A 26,958-nucleotide genomic window follows, 5' to 3' on the forward strand; every position below is an offset into this window, starting at 1 on the left:
TCCAATCTGACCCTAACTGTTTTTAACCGTTACAAACCGCATTTGCATGTAACGTTGCTCACTGGTTCTGTGCTAACCGCAGACCTAACCTCCAATTCGCGTGACTTAAAGCCAAAAATTACAACTAAATGCTAACTGCTTACACTTCGAGTTAATTAATGTTACTTAATTTAGTTAATTAAGTAGCTTTTGCAGAGATGTGCTGTAAGTTGTTGTTGTTGTTGCTAGTGTTTATATGCTTTTAGGTATATGTATGTATGTATGTATATGGTAGTGGCATGTATTTGGTAAATTTACGGATGTGATATTATTTTGCGCGCAATTCCACAAAGAAAGCCTAGAATTTATTTTCACTATTATTAATTAATTATTAACCATCAATTATTGTTTGATTACTTAACGAAACACTACTGCAACTTAACCACGAGAGATTTTGTATTTACGCTATAATGTTTGTTGTTAATGTTTTATATATGTAGATATAAGTATTAAATATATTTTCTTATTTTTGTTGTTTTTTGTTATACGGCTAAAAGACATTTTTGCAATTTTGTTCTCGAACGAGCACAAAAAGCACAAAAATCTGCTTGTAAAATCGTAAAAAAAAAACAACTAATAATACAATAACGATAACAAAAAAAAAAACAACAACATAATCAAAATAATTGCAATTCGATTAATCATCAATGAATGAAGTAATTAATTAATTAATTCATTATTCGAATAGTATATAAGTTATAGAGAATTTATATAGTTGTGTAAAATGTTTATCTAGCAAACAACCCACCGCTATGATCTGTGTATTCCGTCAGCAAGGGATTGCCAGCAGCGAGTGCAGCATAATTCGCGTAGTCGCCGTACGGTGCGAAAATCATGCCGTGTGCGGGATTCTCGAAGGCGGCGGGCGCAGCTTGGCCGGACAGTATGCTCGCCGCTGTGGTCGGCACGGTCATGCGTTGTGAGAGTATCAAGGGGGCGCCCAGTGTGGTGGCCTGCGGTGCGCGTATCTGTGGTGCTAGGGTTGGCAATGCTGGCGCCAATAGGCGGCTCTCAGCCGAGGCGGCGATCACACGGCGCCATTCCTCCTCGCAGGCTATGCAACGAAAGAGAGAGTGTGGAGAGTTAGTGTTGAGTCGAAAGCAAACAGTTATATATAAAATTATATAAAGAAATTAGATTACGCTAAAGCTTAATGCAGTAAAATTAATCTAAATTAAAGTAAAATGAAAATTAATTTTAAAAAATTTAAACTATGAAAAATAGAGCATGAACTTAGAGCAACACTTTGGTAATAAACTTCACTAAAACAAAATTAACCTCAAAACTTCGTTACTTCTTCTTCTTTACTGCCGAAGACAGCGCTACGAAGTTATAGCCGAGAACATCCAGAACCTAGTTTAAAATTCAAAATTTCAAGTTAAGGCTAAGTGCATATTGGACTGAAGGGTACGATGTAAAATATATTAAAGGGTTGGGGCTTTCCAATTGTGAATTTTGAAAAATCGATCTTTTTACATATACATACATATATATGGTTCAAATGTTATATTCTCCGAAAATTGAAGATTTGAAATTATTTCCCCAAAAAATTTCGGAGTTATAAGTTTATTGATAAGATTTTCGAACTTAGTTGACGAAAAGCATTTTTCCGAAACGCCGTTTTCAGAGTCCCCGAAGTCCCTGGACTCAACTTGAAATTGTCGCACGACCTTCTGATATCTGCATTTGTCTAATATAAGATTTGTTATAAAAATTTCAGTTTCTACGAACACTCTGTAGTGAAAATTTTTCACGAAAACGGCTTTTTTTTTGGAAGCCGGCATTATGCCAAAAATCAATATATTATTTATCTACAGTCTTAAGACATTATTTTGGTTTTTGGAATTTTTTCTCGAAACTGTGTTTTTGAGGTCGGTTGGCAAGATTTCTCGAGAACTACTCAACCGATCTTCATAAAATTTTACACAGGTCTTTGAGATACTATTCTTGAAGACTTGAACGAAGAATTTTTTTCGATTACAACTATTTGAAACAAAAAATAACGCGGAATTTTCATTGTAATGTAAAAATGGCTGCCAAAAATCCAATTTTCAGTGTTTTTTTTGTTCGTCCAAGGTCTAAGTTAAGGTTTTAACTAAAACACATATTTTTTTCTGTAGATGATCCTGTCAGGAGTTATTCTGCCAACGCGAACGAATCTTTTTTCACAGGGGTCACCGGAAATGGTGTCGCAATGGCCGAGTTTAAAATCTTTTTTTCCAAAAATTTCAGAATTTCTTTGTTAATAGTGTATGTTTGCAACAATAAAAAATTATAATAAAATATTTCATTTTTTATAGGAGAAAAAAATTCTTGAAAAAAATTTTTTTTTTTTTTACCCGAGGAAACCCTTAAGAAACTATTGATGAGAAATGTTGTCTGTCAGTGCCTCTAAGACGCCTTATTCGTGCTTTTTCGGTTACCATCGCTGAGTCATGCTATGCGACTCACACGATGTGCTTAGGCTAAGGTTTCACGTTACCATAGCATTTTAAATCTATAATACTTATTGTATAATAATAAAAAACGTAACTAAACTAAAATATACATTATTCTAACCGAAATCTTAACTAGTTCGTATTAATATTTGTAGTGTTTTGGGTAAGTGGGTGATAGCAATGGTAATCGTTTATTTAACGGTTATGTGTTTACAATTAAATATTTTGGGCATCAGTACCAGTAGTTGTTGTTATAACAAAATTGTTGATCTTTTTAACAAACAGAATTATTTAAAAAATAAAATTCTCGATTAATAAAGAGGAAATAGAGTCATCAGTGTAACATACCTGGAATGGCATTTTTCGCCGACGTATCCCTATAAGTGCCATTAATTATAGCTAATTCCATGAGTTGACGTTTTTTAAGTTCATCTTCGCCTTCGGCTTGCTGTTAGTACAAACATTAATGTAGTCGTGAATTTTTTTTTGTTTAATACACAAGAGAAAATTATTAGATATTTTCAGTAGAAAAAAAATTACAATTTCGAAATGTTCGGTTTATTTGAATTTAGAGGGGTTTGTTATGCATTTTGTAAATATGTTTGTATGTAAACATGATATTTTTTAAACAAAAATAATTATTTTGATTAATCAGATTATGGAAAATAAGAGCACGCGCACGCAAAAGCGCGAATTGCAAAAACCAACTGCCACACGCCTGCACATATGGTATATGCATTGTTGTTGTAGCGGTCGGATTTTGCAACTCCTTCGCTTAAATTATTAAGACATTATTTCGTTTAGTTTTTTTAATATTTATTATTATGTAATTTGTAGCCACGCGTATGTGTGTAGGGTATATATAGTGGGGTTGTATGTCGGCAGCAAATTACAGCGACATTTCAGTGTCGTCGCTTCAACTTTTGAAGCCGCGTGTATTTCGCTTGATTCGCATGCTTGGCGGCTAATACTTACCGGTACTAGAAGCTTTTGCACTTCGGCAACGGCCTGAGCTAATTTGACTTTGGCACGATTCTGTGTGTCCTCAACGGTGATCAACACGTGCAGATCGTCGGACAAGTGCTCCCAGTTGGGTTTGCCGCGATTTGCGTCCTCCTGCAATAAATAGCAAATTGTTAGGATTTTTTTTTTTTTTTTTTTTTGATTTTAGGGTTACAATTTTTACAACCTAAATTTTATCTTCCTTTTTTTAGAATTTTAATTCCTAATTTCAATTTTTTTTTTGTTCCGGTAGTTTAGACCAAATAATATGAAATTACCATTTTTTTAACTACGAATTTTTGTAAAAAATCGCATTCGCACTCATTATATTTATAAATAACACACACTCTACTTTTCATGGCTTATGTAAGAGCTAATACCTCGCTGGTGGACCAAACGACAACCTGTTCGATTCGATTACATGCTTGCTAAGCAACCATTTATTTCATTTTTGCACTTAAGCATGCACTTTAGACCATAAATGTGGCATTTACCAACACACCCACACACGTACAAATATGTATGTATGTATGCTTCGGTGTGCGCGCACGCATTAAAGTAGATTAAGTGCGCCGCTTTCTGTTTATCGCAAAGCAGCAGTGAAAGTTATTGGCAGCTGTTTTAAGAAAAGTGTCAACTATGAAAACAAAAGCGACAACGAGTTATATACAGGGTGCGGCAAGCTGGTGGGATTGGCTTAGGTTAGATTGCTGTAAATGAAAGACCTTAGAAATCCACAATTTAGGAAGAAGAAAATTTGCCATGAAAAAAAATTAACAAGAAAAAACTTCGAACTTCGGCTGCCCCGAAGCCATAATCCCGTCGAAATTGCATTCTCTATAGAAACTATATGTACCATACATATAATAGAATCTAAGAACGTTACCAGCAATCGGAAAACATGTTGCTAGTTCTTTCTAGCCACGTTGTTTGATATAAACTAACTTTATGTCAAATTAAATCGAATAATCTGTTCGAGGATTGTGGCTTATGAAAAAACTATGACAGATATGCTGTTGTCCGACCGAAATTTGTTGGGATTGTAGCACGCCTTATAGGTAACTAAAGCGGTAGAAATAAATTTGGTAAGATATCGTGTCAAATAAAAAAGTTGTTCAAGTACGAGAAATCTTGATTTTCAATGGTACATGACAGATATATGCTGTAAGCTGCACCGATCTGAACAATTTGTTTCCGTTCAAGACTTGTTTGGGGGCACATACCTTCAGAAAATTATCTGGCGGGCATATGACAAATTTCCGATGAAAACACGGGAGTGATTTTCAATGGCTCAAATAATAAAGTTTTCATAATAAAAATTAATTTAATCGTTTTTGTCAAATAATAAAGTTTTCCACAATTTTAATCGGTGATTTTGTATGGCAACATTATATATATAGGCTATTGTGGTTTGATCTGTACCATTTTTTTGGAGGTTGTACCACGCTCTTGGAAAATATTCCATAGCGAATTTCAGGAAGATATCTCGTCAAATAAAAAAGTTTTCATAGGACTTAATTTTGTTCGGCGAATTTGTATGGCAGCTATATGCTACAAAGGTTCGATCTAAACCATTTTTTCGGAGATTGTTTTGGAAAATAATTGTACCAAATTTCGTGAAAATATCCCGTCAAAGAAAAGTTTCCTTAAAATAACATAATTTTGATGGTTGAATTTGTATGACAGATCTATTCTATAGTGGTCTGATATCGGCGGATCTAACAGTGGAGTGATCTTGAGGTTCTTAGAGGGAAAAAGGAGTGTGCAAAATTGTAAATCAATATCTTAGAAACTAAGGGACTAGTACGAATAATACAGATTAGGGTAGGTTTCCGATGTTTCTTCGGGATGATACAAATTGCGTAACAAAAGTGAATATACCCTATTCAAGGTCTAAGAATGTTAGAAATTGTAGAACTTGGAGAAGCAAGAAGAAGAGAGAGATCTGGTATAACGATAAAAACTCAGGAACAGTTAAGATTTGAGTAAAAACTATTCTGGGCAAAAAATAGTAAGACTTTTTAATTTAAATTTCGTACAAAAGCCAATTCAGGGAAATATGTTTTGAATTTTAGATTGGGAGTTTAGGACTGTCAGTGACATCTGTGGCAAATCTCACATCAAAATGACCTTTGGTGTTTACTATACGCTTGTCTTTCCGAAGTACTATAAATTAATAATTTTCCAATTATGAAGAAAGTTTTACTCTTTTTTGCTCATAGTAAGTTTAAAAATATCAAAGGTTTAGAACATACAATGTAGTGATAGAAAATTAAAAAAAAAATATTTAAAAAATAATATCATCTGGCAATCGATTAATTCTATCCCGTGATTATATATTAAAAAAAATTAATAAAACTAAACGACTAAAGTTTTATTTCGGCTGATTACGTTCTATTAGATGCGTGCTAGATAGGATTTGCAAGCGCAACAAATTGGCTAACGATTTCACTATAAAGCAAAAACATAAATGCGCCCTCATCATCAGCTCAAAATAGTCACAACAAATCGTCGGCATACAGGAATATGCGACTAATGCAACTATTTGTGCATGTGTGTGTGCGTGTATTTGTATATTTGCGGTAATAAGCCGATAATTGGCAGAGTAATCAGTGATCAAAGCGGATAATTTCTGAAACAATGAACAAAATGACGCTCGCGGGTGCCACAAATAAGCTTCTTATGATGGGTGAATCTAAAAAGCAAAACAGCAAAAAAATAAAAAATAAATTAAAATAAAAAATTAATAAAAAATAAAAAGCAAAAAATATAAAAATGCATGTGCATATTTATACTCTTACATATATCTTAATACTTAGATAAAAACTTTTAAAATTTTTGCTAAAAACATTTTTAAAAATGATTTCACTCGTAATTAAACCGCTAAGAAATGTTTGGTTATAAAAACAGGTAGGAAAGATATCCACAAAATTATAAATGCTATAATATGTAATTGATGCAATCAAATAAAACGAAATAATGATAATAAAATGACAGCGCATTTCCGTTGCCAATTTGAAATTTTTAATACCCAAAAACCCAAACTGAAATGTACGAGATTTCTTATTTTGCATTAATAAATTTTTATTATTTGTTTAATAATTCGAAACACATAAGTGGGTGGCTGGTTTAGTCAGCGTTGAGATGAATCAACGAGCAGAGATGAAATATACGTAAGAAAAAATGTGAATTCACGGTAAAATAAACAGCGAAATGCTTTATTATTGACACTACCAGAAACACTACTAGAGGAAAACAACCGCAAAAGGCAAAAACGATTGTAAAAACATAGCAAACATATACGACTAGATTATTTATTTTTTTAAGCAACCCCTTTTATGGGATATACCACCTACACACATACAAACATACACACTTCTTTTTAGGTTCACATACAGCCGCTCGCTCTAGTAGCCACTTGAAGAAGCTCCACTGTGTCCAAGTGTCCAAAGTGCATGAGTCAACGCTGGCGGCACGAAGAGTCGAGCACACGACGACACTTCATGCACTTAAAATAGATATGCAAGACTTTGAGAAACCACATGGCATATCGCCTATGCAGCAACGCGCGTTTCGGCTGCCAAAGCAATTTAAATGGCAAATAATTATTGCCTAAAAATCAAGCAAATGAGAATGTTGAATTATTTTCTGTAAAAGTTGCCAAGTGTTTATCCAAATCGGGTGACCCAACTTTGCCGTGCTACCCCGCAGCACACCCTTTGCTTTCGTATTTCAAACGCCCCCACAGTTGAGACAAACACACACACACATACACACTATGCCTGATGATCGCTGCCAAAAGAACGATCAGCGCCCATTAAACGGCACTGTCAGCGCGAGAAGAACACAATACCGAGCCAAAGGTGCTTAAATAAACACACACATATCCACCTACACATACATATGTATGTACATACACACATACACACGTAGTGAGCGCATTTTAATGACGCCGCGTTCGGCTGTGAGCGAAACCGCAACACATCAACCGGTAGTGGTGGCTCATCGGCGCAACATTGTTGCGCGTAGCTAATAAAAAGTCACCATTAAAACTATTGTTAAATATTTTATTTATGTTTCGTAAATATTTTTATTAGTTTCGTTTTGCGGTAAAGAATTTTTGCCATTTCGCGGCAACAACCACCGCAACACACCGCTCAGCTGCAAGCGAAGCAAGTGCAATCGTCGCTATGGTGCGGCTGTTGTTGTAGTAAGGCATGTTGTTGTTATAAAGCATGATATTGTTGTAAATTTTGTTGTTGTTGTAGCAAAGCATGGCATGTTGTTGTAGTGAAGGCATGTTGTTGTTGTAATGAAGGCATGTTGTTGTTGTTTTTTAGCGGACGCAAATCAGCAACGTTGCCAACTGAGGCGCAGAAATGCACAGTCCACACTTTTGGGGCGCGCTAAATGTTGCCGCCACTGACAGACAAATAGGCCGCAGTGAATTGAGTTAGCAATGCGATTCAAGCAACAACAACAAACAAAACTGTTTAGAATTTTTTCGCGATAAGCTTTTGGCTGCACTATTTGCTCTCCTTCCAGTATGCACGCGCTAGTTGTAGTTGTAGTGCTGACTGTCTTTGCTGTCAGTGGCATTTCATTTGCTGCCGACTTGACAGTTCTAATTTGACAGCTGAGCGCAACAGTTTACAACTTTGTTTGTTGTTTGTTGTCAGCAGCCGGCGCAAGTGACCGGCCGTTCTGCGCTGCCGTCAAAGCAATATAGCAAAACACTGTGATATGTAGTTGGTTACAGTGCTTTCGGCAAGTATGCGGAAGTTCGAGTTCAAACTGGACATGTTTTCGGAAGCACAATTTCTTACAAGGCGTGAAAAAAACACTTCTTAGAAAAGAGATGGGTGTGAAAACCCTTAATGTAGATTCGAATGCATAGACGCCTAACTCTTGTTGGATCCAAACGGCTTGGTTCTAAATAAGAGGTTGACTGAATACACCACCAACAATGTCAGCCTGGAAGTCCAACGCAGGATAACTCTAGCCAACAGTTGCTACTTCGGACTGAGTAGGCAATTGAGAAGTAAAGTCCTCTCTCGACGAACAAAAACCAAATTCTATAAGTCACTCATAATTTCCGTGCTGCTATATGGTGCAGAGGCTTGGACGATGACAACAACTGATGAGTCGACGTTGCGAGTTTTTGAGAGAAAAGTTCTGCGAAAGATTTATGGTCCTTTGCGCGTTGGCCACGGCGAATATCGCATTCGATGGAACGATGAGATAGATATACGACGCCATTGACATAGTTCAGCGAATTAAAAGACAGCGACTACGCTGGCTAGGTTATGTTGTCCGAATGGACGAAAACACTCCAGCTCTGCAAGTATTCGACGCAGTACCCGCCGGGGGAAGTAGAGGAAGATTTCCATACCGCTGGAAGGACCAAGTGGAGAAGGACCTGACTTCGCTTGGGATATCCAATTGGCGTCACGTAGCGAAAAGAAGAAACAACTGGCGCGCGGTTGTTAACTCGGCTATAATCACGTAAGCGGTGTCTACGCCAATAAAGAAGAAGAAGAAGAAAAACTTTATTAACTTTATCAATCTTTGATTTTTTTCGACCATAGGTAATTGCACGGACAATATCTTCTAGTGGAAATTGCTTTTCTTTAGGTTTCGTCTGCAGAGAAGGCTGACCTCACTGAAGCAGGAAGATATTTTCTTTCGCGAATTTTTGTTTTTTTTTCTTCGGTGTATTTTTACAATATGTTCTGCTTTTCTAATTCCCTGTCACATTAGGTGTGCTCCTTCAAGCATAAAAAGCTAATAGCTTTATTATAATATGGCAACATTCTTCAAATTTCTTCCAGCGTAACTCTAATTGTCGCTCCGCAAAATTTCTACAAGCGATTTTAGCTTCAATTACGTATACTTTTTACACAGTGTGTAAATATGCGTACACATATTTAAAATACAAAATAAAATGGGCTAATACTTTTTTTGTTTTAGTCTTCCACTTCGACCACTTGCCGCTTTAAATATGTTATTTATTCTTTACTCTTTACCGCAACTCGCTGTTTGCGAACGATAAGTGTCAACGTGAGATTTTCCATATAATTAATGCGGAAATATATTTTGGGTCAGTGGATTATGCTTATTATTTTTTCCTTACCACACTTTTTAAATAACGGGTGTTCCACGTGAAAGTACTTTTTTTACTTTTGACAGATCACGAGTGAGTCGTGTCAAGCTGTCATGTTATTCTTGTTCAGTATTGTTTGGCATTTCATCGTGGACAGACTTACGCCTGCACAACGTTAACAAATCCGTTCAATTTTATTACGAAAATTCACGTTTTCGTTTGACTTATGGTCAACATAATCGACCCACTGAGCGTACTATTCGCAACACCATCAACCATCTTGAGACCCAGCATTCATTATTGGATAATATATATTAGACCGAATTCGGTGCCTCTCGCAGCAACTCGGACTGACGTATGGAACGACCTGGCGCATTTTACGTTGAGATCTTAAATTGTAAGCGTACCAAATATAGCAAGTGACATCCCTTCGCTCTATCCTATGCCAAGATCCGAAGTTTTCGAGTCAAATTTTGTTCAGCAATAAGGGCCATTTATCGCTCAATGATTATGCAAACAAGCATTTAGGACGAAGAGCAGCCTGAAAAGATTCAGGAGCTACCATTTCATTCAGAAAAAACAACGGTTTGATGTGGTTTGTGGGCCGGTGGTACCATCGGTCCATATTTCTTCAAAAACTATGCCAGTGAGATCGCAACCGTCAGTGGTGACCGTTATCACGAGGTAAACAACAACCTCTCTGACCTTTCTCGTTTCCTCACTGCACGGAACCTCACACTTTCCCCCACCAAATCGACAGCGACCATTTTTACGAACTGGACGAAGGAGAATAGACTTGAACTTAATTTTGCAGCCGATGACGTCAAAATTCCGACTGTCAATAACCCTAAGATTTTAGACAACACAGATAACCCTTACCATCCTAACGGGGATTGATAACCGTTATAGCAACAACAAAAACAACCGTTATCACGCCATGATGACCGACTAATTGATGTCTGAAATTGAAACTCATGATCTCGACGACATTCAGTTTCAACAAGAAGCCACCACGCCCCACACATCGCATCAATCAATAGAGAGCAGATAATTTCACGTTTTTGGTCGGTCGATTGGCCACCAAGATCGTGTGATATCACAACGTTAAACCTTTTCCTTTAGGGATATGTTAAGTCTAAAGTTTATGCGGACAATTCCGCATTGATTCAGGCTTTAAAGCAAAGAGATGGACTCAACGGATGATCCATCTGAGACGTAAACGTGACCAACATTTGAAAGAGATATTCTTCAAAATTAAATGTCAAAGAATGTTTTTTCGAATGATAATAAACATTACCCATTAAATTTGAAGTTTCACTGTTTTTTCTTAAAAAAAAAAAGTTGGGAACCTAGATATAAATCAGTCTCTAGTTTATTTGAAAATAAGTTAAGCTAGGTTGAAGTGGAATTATGAAAACCTTCTAGTATAAACAAAGTCATATTAAAACTGTTTTATCCAAAACTACACCTTTTCAATGGATATAAGCGTAAAATATGCGACTTGAGCAGTTAAACGACGACGATGTTGCTGGCGAAAAACGAATTCATTTTCTTGATAAACACGTCATTTACGAAATTTTAATCCTTAAAATTACGCAGAATAATAAATTGCAAACATAATTCAAACATTTGAAAGGAGGCACGTCTTGAATTTCCCGAAGCGTTTGACGTAATTTTATTTTTATGCCACTAACCATAAGATCACCAGACTCTTCCAATTAGAGCATATTTATAATTATAGTTCCTTAAACATGTATGTATGTATGTGTAAAATATAGTTTGAAATGCTTATATATGTATCTATGTATGTATATGTTAGCAAGTATGTCACGGCCTGAGAGAAGCCCACCCACGTCCACACCCTACATTAAGCGATCGACAAAATGTTTATTTTCCTCATCTTGTTTTTTGTACTTTTTCATTTTTAATTAGATATAAATCTGTCACCTGCTGTCAGAAATCTTTAAATATGTGTCTTTGTTAATACCGGTGCACAAGCAGAACTAGCAGAAGACACGGCATCATTGAGGAAAGCGCAAGGTGCCATGGGAAAAGCAAACTAATAAATTTTTCTCAAAAAAAAACATAAAAATATGTGTATAAAAACAACAATTTGAAAGTTATGTGATGCAAAGTGGCCAAATTAAGAAGGGAGAAATCGATTTTTTGTTGTTGTTGTTTGTGACGTCTGATCAGCGTCGTCGCTCAAAAACAACATGTTTTCGTAATTATTAAACAAATATTTTTATAATTGGAAAAAAAAAGAAATGAAAAAGAATTAGAAGAAGAAAAAGAATTATAAAATAAAATGATGTTTGAGGGGTTCATAAAAATTCTTCGAAATTTTGTTTTTGCATTTTTTATGTATGTAAATTTTTTTTAGTAATTTTTGATCACAAACATAATTCTGTTAACTCCTAATCTAAAATATTTTAAACTTCAATTAAGAATTAAAAAAAAATGTTCTAGCTCAACAGTATTTTAAAAAAATTCAGACAATGTATACATTTTATATGACATCTGCCAGAATTCAGTACGCTTCAATTCCTAAAAAAGAAATTACAGAATAATTTAAAATCTAAAATACGCGAAATGCAGAAATTTTGGTGGTTGGGACACGCTTATTCATTTATCTTGGCAATTATTAGTCGAATGGATGTATAAGTCTTTCACAGATTGCAAATACGTGAGATTTAGACAAAGCTACAAAACAGTGTAAACTATAGAGGGGCCAATGCAATAACACAATCCTCAATCGATATTAATCTGATATTTGCTTCACAATTTTCTTGAGGAAACCTTTCATGATTAATACTAACGGGTTTTTCAATAGGGACGCTACAAAAGTAGACCATTAGGGGCAGCAAACGACACCATATTTTTCCCCGCTCTTTTGACATTTCTCTTCAGTAAGGTTTGCTACTTTATGATGGAAAGATTTACCATCCAACAACGAGTCGAAATTATTAAAAGATAATACCGAAATTCGCAGTCAGTGGTCTCAACTTTAAGAGCGCTACGTTCTTTTTATATCTAGCGTAAAAATTTGAACCCACAGGCACAGTACAAAATGTTCCCGTGCCAATGAGACAAAGCAGTGCCCATAGTGTCGAGAATATTGCTGCCGTTAGCGCAATCATTTGAGGAAGACCCAAATTAGTCTTTCACACGTCGTTCTCAAGCGTTGTGCTGAATTTCACGAAAAGATCTTGGCCTACATCCTTACAAGATTAAATTGACGCAAGAACTGAAGCCGCTTGACGACCAGAATCGTCGCATGTTCGTGAATTGGGCTGAGCAACAACTTCAAAATGATCCGGATTTTTATCGAAAAATCATCTTTGGCTCAATTCTGGCTGAATGGCCTCGTCAATAAGCAAAATATGCGTTATTGGTCAGGCAGTAATCCACAAGTACTCCATTCATCCCGAAAAAATTAAGGTTTGATGGGGTTTATGGCATCGCGGTGTCATTGTATCGTAAAGCACCCTAGCTATCAGTAGAATGGGAGCGGGTCTTTGCTCCCGTCTCCACTTGTGTTCTACCACTAGATAGCTGGGCTTCGCGGAATCATATCCAAGCGCTGGACCACCATCGGTACATGCGCTGTCGCAAAAGCCTTTTGGCCCAAAATCGATCGCGAGATATCTAGTGATATTTTTGCCCTCAGGACTTAGTTTTGGGACTTTTAAAGGGCAATTGCCCTATTGGTGTTCACGCAGTAAGGCTGGGAATCCATCTGCAGAAACTGAATGGAAGAAGATGAGGTGGAAACTACTCTATGATCCTGGCAAGTTGCAAGAGTATGAAATGTTTGGTTGCACCCGAACTTAGCACTTCCTAATTTGTTTTATTTTGTTTTTGTTTTAAGAAAAATAAATTTTTCAAAAATTAACATTTCTAATATTTTATTTTGTTGTTATTATTGTATCTGTTTTTCTTGTTTGCCTCAAAAAGCTTATAGCATGAATAAACAAAAACAAACACTTTATTTTCTACAATAAAATTTAAAATCTAATAAAATTTAAAATCTCGTCAAGTAAATATAGAAAAAAAGGCAACCGTTAATTTCATTTTGACTTACCTTCTTTTTATCTCTCATCGAGCCTTTGCCTCGAACCATTATTTTACAGCCAGTCTCTTGTTCTAATTGCTTAGCTGTCATGCCGCGTGGTCCCAAGATTCTGCCAACGAAGTTGAACTGAAAGCAAAGAAAAGTATAAAAATAAATATTCTGTTGACATTTGCAAGCGATTTTGTTTAATTGTCTTTTGGACACATGTTGTTAGTCAGCTGGCGTTGGGACATTAGAGAAATGCTCGCAAATGTTTGCAATAAAATGCAAAATACGAGCCCACCCTCAGTAATAAACCGAAAGTATTTCGCACATAAGAATAAACACATTATAAAGACATTTATAAATGACACATACACATACACAGACAACACACATTCACACCTATGGAATAACCAGCGCTACTCATGTCCAAGGGCGATTGAATAACGAAATTTGTCATGACATTCAAATGACGCAAAGCTGCAGGCAGGCAGCCACCGTGCTGGCCCGCGAATGCGTTCAACACCCTGCACGGAGAATTCAAGGTTGAAGGGAACAAGATATTTTTGTTTGCTGATGTTGCGCTCAATAAATTCACGCCTGCTGCTCTTTTCGCTCCCGCTCAGATTTGCACTTAGTTAACGCTGTCTAAAGAACGCCTGCCAGCAACTGGGGACTCCAAAAAAAAGCGCAAGCACTTGGCAAAAGCAGTTGTAAATCCCCAAACTGGGATGAACGCCATCGCCGTGGTGACTCATACGCACCGCTGACCCATTGTGCTGCTCGAGAGTCTTGGTTAAGCACACACACACACACCCAAAAGCGCGCAACAAGTGCAACAACGCGGGGAGGAGCAGCGCAGATAATTACAAGTGGAGGAAATTACTAACTGCCCGAAGGCCAACACGCCCCGTATTGACACGATAAACCAATCAACTAAATGAAGATGTAAAAACCGAAGCAGAGGCGTGCGCGCGGCGCATCATCGTGTGCAGCGAAACATTTAGCTAATGCAACGCGTTGCGCACACATCCACATGCCTGCGATGTGAGGTTAGCAAGGGGCTAAGTGCAGATATTTTGCACTTCAGTGCACCCGACAATTACGTCTGCTGGAGGCCTCTCCACTTAACCTGCCTACAAGCGGAGCAGCCGACCTCGGACGTGCCTTCCAAGACGTGCCGCCGCGTTTTGCTCCTCTAATGCCATGACATATACATACAAGTGCAGACATGCACACATTTATGCATACATATGTACATATGTACACCGCATAGCAGCTAAGTGAGCTTGGCATCAAGCATTTGCATGCAAGTGCCGTGCGTCGTTGCCGCTTATTGATTTGTTGGCTGAAAGCATGCGCATTGTTTGCATTTTTGTTTGAAGTATTTATTGGCACACACATACACACGTACACTTGCATACATGCATACTATGAGTGACAATAGCTACTTGTAGCTTTGCTGATTGCTGCCTGTCTGTCCGTCCAGCCGGTCGTCTATCTTGCCATCTATCACTCGTCGTCCGCTCGCACGTCGCTCCCGCCCAGGCACGCCAAGCGCAGAATTGCAATTGTAATTTTCAAACGAATTAGATTTGTCATTAAATTATGATTTTCGATTTGATTTGTTAAGCCGTAAATCTGCTACATTTGGCCATTAGTCGGTTCGGCGCCATAAATGGCCCGTCATTCAACACACCCAGTTATGAAATAATTCCACACACACACATACGCATACACATTAGACTCGTGCAAATTCATAATAATAATGCTCATTCTTCAATGCCAATCAGCAATCAGCTCCTAATCGGGCGAACTTGACGCTCACTTAGAAGGCAAAGGCGTTATTCTCGAATTTACATAGAAAATACATACAAATATGCGTGCAAATATGGCGTCGTTTCGCGTCTGACTTCAGACAAATGCAATTAACAAATTTCTAGTTAATAAATAATTTACATAAAAGGATCGCTGTTCAGGTGAAATGATTATTTAGTACTCTGAAATGTCTTTATTCCGAGAAACCAAGGTGATTGCTCAATTTTCAAATTGGGAGAGCGCTTGGCTGGGAAGTTTTGATGCATCCACCATATAGCCCTGACCTTGCACCATCGGACTATTATTTCTTTTGGTCAATGCAGAACTCCCTTAATGGATTAAAATTGACTTCGTCGGAGTTTTTCGCCGAGAAACAAGAAAAGTTGTACATTGATGAATTAATGTCTCTAGCGGAAAAATGGCAAAAAGTGGCCGACCAAAATGGTACATATTTGGTTCATTATAAATATTTAAAAAAATATGTTGAAGCTTGATTAGAAATACGAATAGTAAACTTTTTCGACTAGCCAATATAAGGTCTGGTAATATCGATTTTTACAACTTTCCTAGAACCGAATTTTTCACCAGCAAAATCATTATCCATATATAGACTACTTGGCAATTGCTTGATGCCAGTGATGGACTATACATTGGTTGCTTTAAAACCTTCCAACCAAACCAACAGAGCTTATAGCGAGTACTAACAATCGATGCGTGCGGCTTGACGCTGTTCTGATGGAACACAATTCTTCTGCTATTGGCCAAAGCTGACTGCTTCTTGGCAGTTACTTCTTTCCGGCCCAATTGTAAACAGTACAGATCCGAGTTAAGAGTTTGGCCTTAGAGAAGCAACTCATAGCAGATGATTTCGTGCTAAACCCACCAACACAGAGCAAAATCTTCATGACTGTCAATTCCTGACTCGGTCACATGTTGCGACTGCTCAAACTCGTCTCGTCAAGACTGTTACTGTACAGCCGTTTACACTTGACTTTGTCATAACTGACCCACTTTATTGCAATTCAACACTGATTCGCAGTGAAAATACGGTTCGTGAGACGGTTTGTTTCGAAATTCCTATTGTATTCAGGCTTATTTAAATGTTTAAAAACGGTGTTTTATAAAATTTTTTTCATCTCAGCAATCGAAACAGTGTCTACATGACGGGGTTGAGTTTTGTCTATATCAAAGGAAAACTAAATGCTTAGAGAATATTAAGTCAAGCTAACTTAAAACCGGCTGAGAAAAACGTACCTCGACAACTAGATACAGATAATTTATTGGAAAAATTAAGCTTTTATTTTTACTACACCTTATATTTGAGATTTTTTTTCGAAACACTAATTTTCGTTCAAAATAGCAAAGAAGTTTCGAAGTGTCATTCATACATATAATATAACAATTATATACAACTATATCAATTCAGGTTTCTGCTGTCGGAAATATAAGAAACGGCAACATAATGAAAAATTATTTATTTTTTCAACATATTTACAAAAAATATTTAAGGCGCTATGGCAGCTCTAATAGCCTATATCTCATTTTATTTGAGATTTATAATTATTATAGAATTTCCTAAAGCATAAAAAATATGATCAAACAATTCAAACACTATCAGATATTATATTAATAATAGGTTGTGAAAAAAGTCTTGCGGTATTTTCGCTAGTTGGCGCTGAAAGCGCGTAGTTCCAGTTTTATTCGTCGCTTCGGGTCATGCTATACCTTTTTGGAAAGCTCATTTCACGCGCTAACATGTGTTTGATTGATTGTCGTTTTTTTTAAGTCGTTCGCGATAAAACCGCTGAATTGGTCGAAAGGGACCGGCATAGTAGCACCCGTAGCATCGGTCAAGAGCTGGGCATGAGTCATCAAAAATTCATTTCAATTTCAATAAAAAAAAAAAAATTCAATAAAAATACCGCTAGACTTTTTTGACAACCCATTATTTTGATGAATTTAATATTTTGAGAATTTTTTAAATATTATTTTGAGAATTTTTAAATATTTTTTTATATATATTATATTTTTTTAATATTTTTTGTTTATTTTTTTAAATTTTTTTTATTTTTTTTATTTTTTTTTATATATTTTCATAAAGTTTTTTAAATATTTTTTATTTTTATAATTTTTTGGTTTTGAAATAAACATTTATTTGGTTGGTTTGATGCGTTTATAAAAATATTTTCTAGTATTATTACTTTTTTTTAAGATTTTTGTTTTTGAAATATACATTTATTTACATTTACAGATGCATTAAAAAAATAAATTTTATTAAATTTTTAAAATATTTTTTAATTTTATCATTTTGTTAAGGTTTTTAATTTTAATTTTTTTTTTTTAATATTTTCCTTTTTGAAATATACATTTACATATTTGGTAGGTTTGATGCATTTTAAAAATAAAATTTTTATTAAATATATTTTCTTCATTTCACTGTGCCTAGCTGAAGTTTTACTGAATTTTTCCAAGCGTGTGTTTTATGCAATCTTTAAATCTGTAATCTGTAAAGAGCTAACTGAAAGAATTCCGACTTAGCTGCCAAAAATATTAAATTGCTAATATGCTTTAAAAATTATTTATGTTTTTAATTTCTGACTGTTGTTGCCAATATGTTCGCCAAATAACAGTAATTGCAGCAAACACCAACCAAAAAGCGGGGAAATAGAAACAAAAACTCGTGTAAACATTTACTGGAAAATTTAACAACATGCTTAACACATGCAAAACTGCATTGCAGCGGGTTAAGTCTATTTGCAAACACACACGCATACAACTGTAAATACATATGCGCCGCTGAGTGCATCCACACACGCATTTAATGTAACAAAATCGCATATTTGCACAGGTGTAAAAATAGTTGCACTTAGGCGTGCGAGCGAACATGAGAATCATTTTATTTCACATTGGAATGCATGCTGAAATAAAAACAGCAACAACAACAATAGAAATATAAATACTAAAAGTGAGCGTAGGACCAGGCAAGCCATCAAAATGCAGCGACACGAATCGACTTGCATTAAATAGCCATTTCGCACTAGATTAACGCGCCAGCATATTTCAGCGCTGCAAACACACCCACAACTGTGCAAATGCCCCACCGACGTTGCCACACAAACAGCACTTTAGTTGTCGCTAGCAGCAGGTTTGACAATGCAACTAAATTATCAATTCATTTAACTGCGAATACACACACACACGCACACACATATGCATACATGCATGTCAACAATATTTATGCGAGTGCCGCTTGATTAAGTGCCGCAAATTCAATATAACATTCGTGCTAGCCCAGTTCCTGTGGTTTCGGACACGACAAAAAGCAAAGTGCAAAAAACGAAACTAAAGATAATCGCCAACAATGCAACACCTACTCAGCGGGCCACCAACAAACCACAGCGCGCATAGAAACGCCATGCCACAGACACGACACCGACACGACAGCGTCGCATCGTTTTGAATGTCAAGCGCAGCAATGGAAATGATGAATGTTGCTTATTAAATTGATGTGGTGACGCGCGACTCAGTTGGTGGAGTAGATGACGGCTCATGTCTCACGGCGTTGGCGATGACGTCGGCCGAAAACAAATTGCCAACAACAATTGCACTGTGTGTTGAACGAAATCGAAATGGCAGAGGTGAAGCAACAGGTATTGTATTTATAACAGAAAAAACTTTAAAAGTTATAATAATGAACTCGGAAAACTGTAACAACAAAATATAGCGCTAAAGATATCTTTAAATAGAAATACAAAATAAATTTTTATAATTCCAAAATAATCAAAAATAAAAATAATTAAAGGTATGGTCACCTTGTGCCACAAACTCGACTGTACTGGCCATTTTAGTCTTTAAGCATTACTCACAAAAGTACAGTTTTACATTAAAAATATTTCATTTTGCTTTTGATTCCACTGTTTCAATGTTTATATAACAAAATTTTAACACACCCTCGAATATTTTATACTCGCTGTTGAAAACAACGGTTATTAACGTATAAATGCATATAATTAAACCGCAAATATCTTATCACCACAATGCTTTCATATATAAATGTAATGATTTAAAAAATTTCAAATAATAATAAAAATAATAAAAAAATACAACAAAAACTATAATAAAAAATAGTATTTAAAATTAAAAAAATAATAATTATAAAAAATAAACAAATTAGAAATTTTTGAAACTTATTTTATAATTTTTTTAAACTTTTTTAATTGTAATTTTTTTATATTTTTTAGTTAAATCGTTTAAAAAATTATCATTAAAAAAATTAAATAAAAATTGATAACTAAAAAATTAAAAAAATTAATTAAAAAGTTTAAAAAACGTAAAAAAATAAAAAATGTAAAAAAAATGTAAAAAAAAATAAAAATGTAAAAAAAATTGTGAAAATATAAATAAAAAAAATCATTAAAAACATTAAATAAAAATTATAACTAAAAAAATGAAAAAAATATTAATTAAAAAGTTTAAAAAAACGTAAAAATAATTAAAAAAATATATAAAATAATACAAAGAAATTGCAAATTTTTTAAATTTATTTTTTAATATTTTTAATTATATTTTTTCAATAATAATTTTTTTAAATCTTTTGTTTCATTCTTAACATTTTTTTTTTAATTTTTTAGTTGTATCTTTTTATAGTTAAAAACATACCTACCAACAAATTTTTAACTAAAAAAAATTAAATTAAAATAATTTTTAAAACATTTAATTAGAATAATTTTAAAAAATTAATTTTAAAAAATTTGTTATATTTTATGTAAATGTAAAATGTAATGCAAAAAACATTTAAAAAGTTATAAAATCAAAAAAATCATAAAAGTAATTGATACAGTGAAAGAAAGAGAAAAAAGTGCAATATTTATTTCATTTAAGGTGGGAGCCGAGTTTTTCCATCAACAACTTTGAAAATATTATGAATATGAAAAAATTAAAAATAGAAAATTTTATTTTGAATCAATCAGGAAAATTTGAGATTTAAATTTAGATACTAAAATCAGACTTAAAATTAATTAAAAGTAAATCGCTTTCATGTTTGCCGACCACTGCTCCCGAGTATCAAATAATATGATTCTGAACGGAATCTCGTTCAAGATTTTAGAATAGCAAGTAGGCAAGGGCGAAAAAATTTTAAGACATTTTTTTTTTGTTTTTATTTTTAATTAACGTTTTTTTAATGCGAATTTTGAGACTAATTTTTTTTCGCATCCTATATTAGTTTAATTTTATTTTTTCCATTTCTCAATTAAAAATTTTAAAATTGTTTTTAACAGAAATTTTTGTAATACTTTTGTATTTTCCAAAATATTTTCAACACAATTTGAACCATCCTAATGCTCAAACACAAATGCGCCAATGCATAAGTGCAAAATTTTCGCGGAATTTTCACACACATTTTCGCAGTTCCCTTTGCGCTGTTGCATATTTGTACAACTGCCGACTACAGTTATGAATAAAACAAGCACGACATGATCAAATTAATTTGAACGCCGCATACGCCAGCGAGTAAATACAGTATCAATCAGCCGTTAAGTGTTGATTGCATGCAACGAATGCAACCAGCCGCAGTGAACAAATAGTGCAGCGAGCAGAAAAGCCAATTCGGATATACCGCAAGGCATGCCACAGACAATAAACACGAAGCGTATATGTGTATACGTGTGTGTACGTATGCGAGAGAAATGCAAATGCGGGTCTGCCGCAAAAAGGCAAACATACAGCGCAGTGCCACAGTCTGCCACAGTAGTATAAGTATGAGTAATACCGAATGACTCTCGGCTAACATTCAACGGAGCGACAACTGTAGCGAAGCTGGCTGACTGACCGACTGGCTGAGCGTCTAACTGACCACAGCCGATTGATGCTGCGATTAGTTTCGCCTGCAGGCAATCGTGCTTTAATTAATTTTACTACAGTTGCGGCCACAACAACAGTACAACAACAAGCTAAACTCAAATAATCATCGCCATCGCCGGCGTAGTGAGCAATCGGTCGCCTTATCGAATTCTAATAATAAAGGATTCAATTAATACAATTTTGAAAATAGTCTGAATAAGTCAATTGATGGCATGAGATCATCGCGTCGAAATTAGGGCGGGTTTTCCAAGCGAATCGTGCGCTGAACTGGCATTGATAGACAGATAAGGCGATAAGTATGTGTTGCGATGATTTAGAAGTACTAAGAATAAGGGAAAAATCATTGAGAGTGCAGACAGTACATTCGTTTATATTATGAGCTGAAATAATAATTAAATAGAAAGGGTAGTTCACAACAATTGTAATAATTTAGTGAAGCATCAGCTTTTAAGTCAACAGAAGTTTACGAACAGAATTCCACTTGAGATTATACACGAAAAAGCACACAACTCAAAATTAAATTAATAATGATTTTTTTGGAATTTTTCTGACAAAACTTACTCTCAAATGAATATCGTTGGAGTTAGAAAAATATACAAAATATTCAGTGGAATATTATTAACTAAGGAAATATAAGGAATCTCCACATAGAACATTTTATAAAAAAATTGGTTCACAAAAAAAAGTCTACGAACGTTCAATACTACCTTATAGCTGTAAAAGTATAGTAAACCCGAAAAACTCGAAACCCAGCTCAAATATATTATATGTATATTACTATTTGAGCCCACTGTACCAGCTGTGAGCCACATCAAAGCCCCGACTACTGCCAACTGTCGACAAGAACTGTGCCAAGTTTTCGCTTTCGGCATCAGCAAGCCAAACCGAACCACGCGCAAAGTTGGGCAAGTGGAAAAACGTTTTCGCTTTCAGCCACATGTGCGCGCATGCGCAGCCGACGCACGCGAACGTTGCGCGCATGCGTGAAAACTCAGCAAAGCGCAATTACATATGCGATTATTTGTATATGTTTCGTGTTTTTAGATTTGACAACCACGAATTTGCATTTTTAATTATGCAAAAAAGTGCAATTAAGTTATTTTGTTTTTCATGTGAGCATAAAATATTCTGTTTGAGAATTTCTGTACTTTTAACGATTATAAAAATCGTTATTGCCGACAAACACACATATGTATGTATGTGTATATTATTTTCGCGGCAATTAATATTGAAATAATTATGAACACTACTCAAAGCCCTGCTTAATAATCCCAAACATAATACTCGTTCCTATCTCACAGGTTCATATACTAAATATACATACAATAAATAGGTATAAGTACATATGTCTTCTGCGTTATTTTTTTTAAACTGTAGCAAAATTAATTTCCGTTAGCCTACCTACCTAAATGGGTAAATCAAGACAAACAAATGCTAGCAGCGTAAATACGAACCCATACTGTTAGCAACCAAATATTTGCATAGACGCTTATGGCATGGGAGAGCATGGCACGGCAGTGTATGGGGCTTAGCCTTGCATAAGTGTCTGTATGCGCTTATTTACCTATTGACAATTAGATATTTGCCAAAGCAACATTTTTACGACGTGAAGCAGTGGACCGCACTTCCTGTGATTTTTCTCCACTTTTTGCCTTTTTTGTGGAGTTTTGAATTTAAAAGCGTTAGATTTGTGCATTTACATATGTATGGGTGTGTGTGTGTATGTCTCTGCTGCTACTGCGCAACTTGAGTGTGGGCTGTTAGCGGGAAATGCATAAAAATGTCTATAAATGCGCGTTTGTGAACGTGTGTGGGTTGACCTGTGGGCTCCTACTCGTTTTAGCCAAATAGACTTGTCAATAAGTATTAAGGCTTGAGTATTTATAAGCAGTATGTATGCTATATTTGTAAGCAGAAGCACCCAAATAGAAATGGAAAGTATGAATGCTACATTAAGCTTAATGAAACGAATTCAAATTAAATTAAATCTATTAAAATTAAATTAATAATTTAAATTTAAATTAAAAAAAAATTAGATGATAAAATAAAAAATATTAAAAAGAAATAGAAAAATTAATTAAATGAAAATAAATTAATAATAAATTAAATTAAAATAATTTATTTTTAATTTTAAATTTAGTAAATAAAATAAACTAACAAAACAATTAAAAATAAACATAAAAAGTGAAAGAAAACCAAAAAAATAATTAAAAAATTATATAAAAATAAAAAAATATAAAATTTAAATTAAAAAAAAATTATAAGATAAAATAATAGATATTAAAAAGAAATAAAAAAATAAATTAAATTAAAATAATCGGTTTTTAATTTTAATTTAGTAAAGAATATAAACTAACAAAACAATTAAAAATAAATATAAAAAATGAAAGAAAACCAAAAAAATAATTAACAAAACTATATAAAAATATAAAATTTAAATTTAAATTAAAAAAAAATTATAAGATAAAATAAAATAAAAAATATTAAAATGAAATAAAACATGAAATTAAATTATTTTTTTTTATAACTAAATTTATTACATAAAAAAAACTAACAAAATAATTAATAAAAAAAAAAAAATAAAAAAAATATTTTTAAAAATAATTTAAAAAAAAATAATAAAAATTTAAAAAAATATGGCATACGCCTAAGCCAATTTAAAATTTATTTACAAGAAAGTTAATAAAAAAATTTCTAATAAATTAACATTGAATAAAAATTGTTAGAAAAACTTTTAAAAACGCTGAAAACATGTTTTTCATAACTTTTTTAACACAAATTTAATTTCTAAAAGTAGTTATAGTAATTTTTTGTAGTGAATTGCCAATTCCAATAATTCGCTATTTTCCTCATTAATATGTACAAGACATTTGCATTAAACATTAAAATCACAACAAATAATAAATCACTTAACAAGCTGGTCAAAGCTATAAAAAAATATTTAATTATTTTTCTTTTCACTAACAACCAAACTATTTCGTACGCCATTTTAAAATTTTGAGATTTGCCATTTGGTATCGGCGCCATAACTCATACACACACACACACACATGCAAATGCATTTCGTAAATGTTTATATTTAACTAAAATAACGGTGTGATGGAAGGAATATGTTTAGAGCAATTGAGGCAGCACAAATTTTGTACAAATTCGCCAACAAATTTTTAGCCGAGAAGTTTTGCCAATAAAGTTTTCATTTCGCGAATAATAATTTCAACAAAACCACTCACAACGGCACGAGCGTAAGGCACGCAAGTACGAAGATGCAGAAGCGCATGTGGAAGAACAAGAAATGCATGTGAAGCCGATTTAATTAAAATCCTCCGACGTAAATCGATCAGCAATTATTGCACTTGCATCACCACGAGGGCAGCCAAACTGAAATTGCATTTGTAGCTGATGACATGTATGTGTAAGTGTTTGTATGTAGAAGATTGGAGCTGTTTCAGAATTTTCAGAATGCAAATAAACAAGTTGAACGGTGGAGGATTGAAAATCGTTGTCAGATACAATAACCAATATATAAGCATTTTATAACGAAAACTCGTTATTATTACATGAATGTATATATTGGTTATCAATATAGAAGCGTGATAACCAATGTATTGGTTATCAATATGGGTGTATCATAACCAATATATAACCATTTTATAACCGAAACTCAAATTTATTTTCAATATTAGTGGTTTCTATTATATAATGTTTATTTCACCTGTAAACTTATGAAAAGTGGTGTTACGTTATTTTGCGTTTTAGGTGCCGATATATGTACATATATACATATATATTTGTAGCTTACAAGTTGAGAAATAAGTGGGCGCGATAAAAAAAGTTTCAATATTTTTTCAAAATATTTAAATTTCTGAAGCACTTAAGGGAGTATTCTGGTTTAGAAATTCGCAAAAATCGATTTTTTTTTTCTTGCATATTTTTTATACTATAGCCCTTCAAGACAATGTCCCTAAGAGGATTTTTCGAAATTCAAATTATTTTCCGAGTTACAGCTCATTTTGTGACGCGCCGACAAAACCGTTTCGCAGCCTTTCTCAAACTTTAAACTCGTTTTTCTCATAACTACTTTTCTAGAAACGGTGTGCATGATATCTCAAGTTCTACTCAACCTATTCACATGAAAATTTACACAGAATTTTTTTCTTTTAATTCCGAACCACAAAAAACCGGGAAACTACGAAACTTTTTTTTTCAAACCGTCACCATTTTGTAAAAAAAAATTTTTTTTTCAAAAACGTTTCGTAGTGCGAAAACTACACTTTTACTCTTTACGGATTTCGCATAAATTTTCATTTTAGGTCACGGAAAGGATTTATATCCTGCACAGCAGGACAAGCCATTGTTTCATCAGTCTCAACTTCGCCGACCTGCAGTTTTTTTAAATTTAATTTTTTTTTTATTATTTATGTTTTGTATTCTTAGAATATCAATAAAAAGCATGTAAAAAATGTATAGTCAAAATAATTTTTGATTTTTTTTTTATCGCGTCAAAAAAATACCAAAAATTCGGGCTTCTAAACCAGAATACCACCTCAATAAGTTCGACTGTGGTAACTCTAAATTTAGAAATTTGAATTCATCCAACGTTTTATAAACGAAAAATAAGTAACTGTAAGCTGAAAACCACAACATTTCTAATTTTCGGTCGATCAAAAAATGTTCTAAATTCAAAACCAAGTATTTACCGAGAAACTTATTACAATCTAGAAATGAGTTAGTGAGTCAATAAGCAGAAAGTTTAACATGAATACAATCAAAAGAATATTCTAGATTTTTTTTAGATTTACAACAGTGCAACACTGCATTATAACCCCTTTAAAAATACATTTTTAACCGAGCATATTAACATTCGTGATATGATTCACTTGTCTATCCATATTAATTACGTATTGCTCGCATTGCTTTCGCTAAGCACTCTCCAGCTTAAACGCCTCTAATTACTTCGGCCGCCAAGGGAACCCACCCACAGAGCACCGTGAGCCAATACAGCAAACAAACACTCCCCGAGTCATTAAGCGACGATTATCGATCAGAAATTTATTTACATAGCAAAGGCATACCAAATCATACAAACACTTGCCACCACGACGCAACAACAACAACAACAAAGGCGGTGAAATACAAATAAATACAGTACATGCACAAAGTGGAGGGCCTCGCCTCGCGAACGGCTGGTTGGCAGTGCATTTTATGATTTTATGACTGCTCAAAAGCAAAGCAATGTTTGAGATTCCAGCGAACGATAATAAGTGGTAGCACTCGCAAGCACTCGGAATAGCTGAAAAAAATAGTAGCAACAAAAACATACAAACAAACCACTAAACACATAATCAAACAAATTAAAACAGAGAAAAACAACTAAACACCGTTAGCGGCACGCGTTCATATTTATTGATAAAAAATATTATATGTGTGCTTGCACTAGTGTGTGTGTGTGTGTGTTTACAAGTTCAATAAATTAGCGACACCAATTGATTGCGCAAACATGCACACACACACGCCCAAAAAAAGAAGACGACATTAGAAATGGCTGGCCGCATTAATAGCTAAAACCAATAAGCAGTAGTAAACACTTATCAACTTGAAAAAGAGCGATAAGCGCGGCATTATTACGAGGATGTGAATCA

General features: G+C 34.3%; 1 protein-coding gene across 7 annotated transcripts in view; it reads right to left on the reverse strand.

Moving 5' to 3' along the window:
• LOC126758923 (protein held out wings) overlaps positions 1 to 26,958 on the reverse strand; it is a 122,604-nt gene that overhangs the window by 16,453 nt on the left and 79,193 nt on the right. For all 7 annotated transcript variants that reach the window (XR_007666924.1, XR_007666928.1, XR_007666926.1 and 4 more), the window contains exons 4-7: positions 13,667 to 13,783; positions 3,453 to 3,593; positions 2,826 to 2,925; positions 788 to 1,093 (exon numbers count right to left, since the gene is read on the reverse strand). Coding sequence is in view for 2 of the 7 variants with exons in the window: in XM_050473387.1 (XP_050329344.1) it covers positions 788 to 1,093; positions 2,826 to 2,925; positions 3,453 to 3,593; positions 13,667 to 13,783 (664 nt within the window). In the remaining 5 variants the exon portion in view is untranslated. The remainder of the gene's footprint in view (positions 1 to 787; positions 1,094 to 2,825; positions 2,926 to 3,452; positions 3,594 to 13,666; positions 13,784 to 26,958) is intronic.

The sequence above is a fragment of the Bactrocera neohumeralis genome, chromosome 2, assembly GCF_024586455.1.
Source record: "Bactrocera neohumeralis isolate Rockhampton chromosome 2, APGP_CSIRO_Bneo_wtdbg2-racon-allhic-juicebox.fasta_v2, whole genome shotgun sequence".
Taxonomy (NCBI): Eukaryota; Metazoa; Arthropoda; class Insecta; order Diptera; family Tephritidae; genus Bactrocera; species Bactrocera neohumeralis.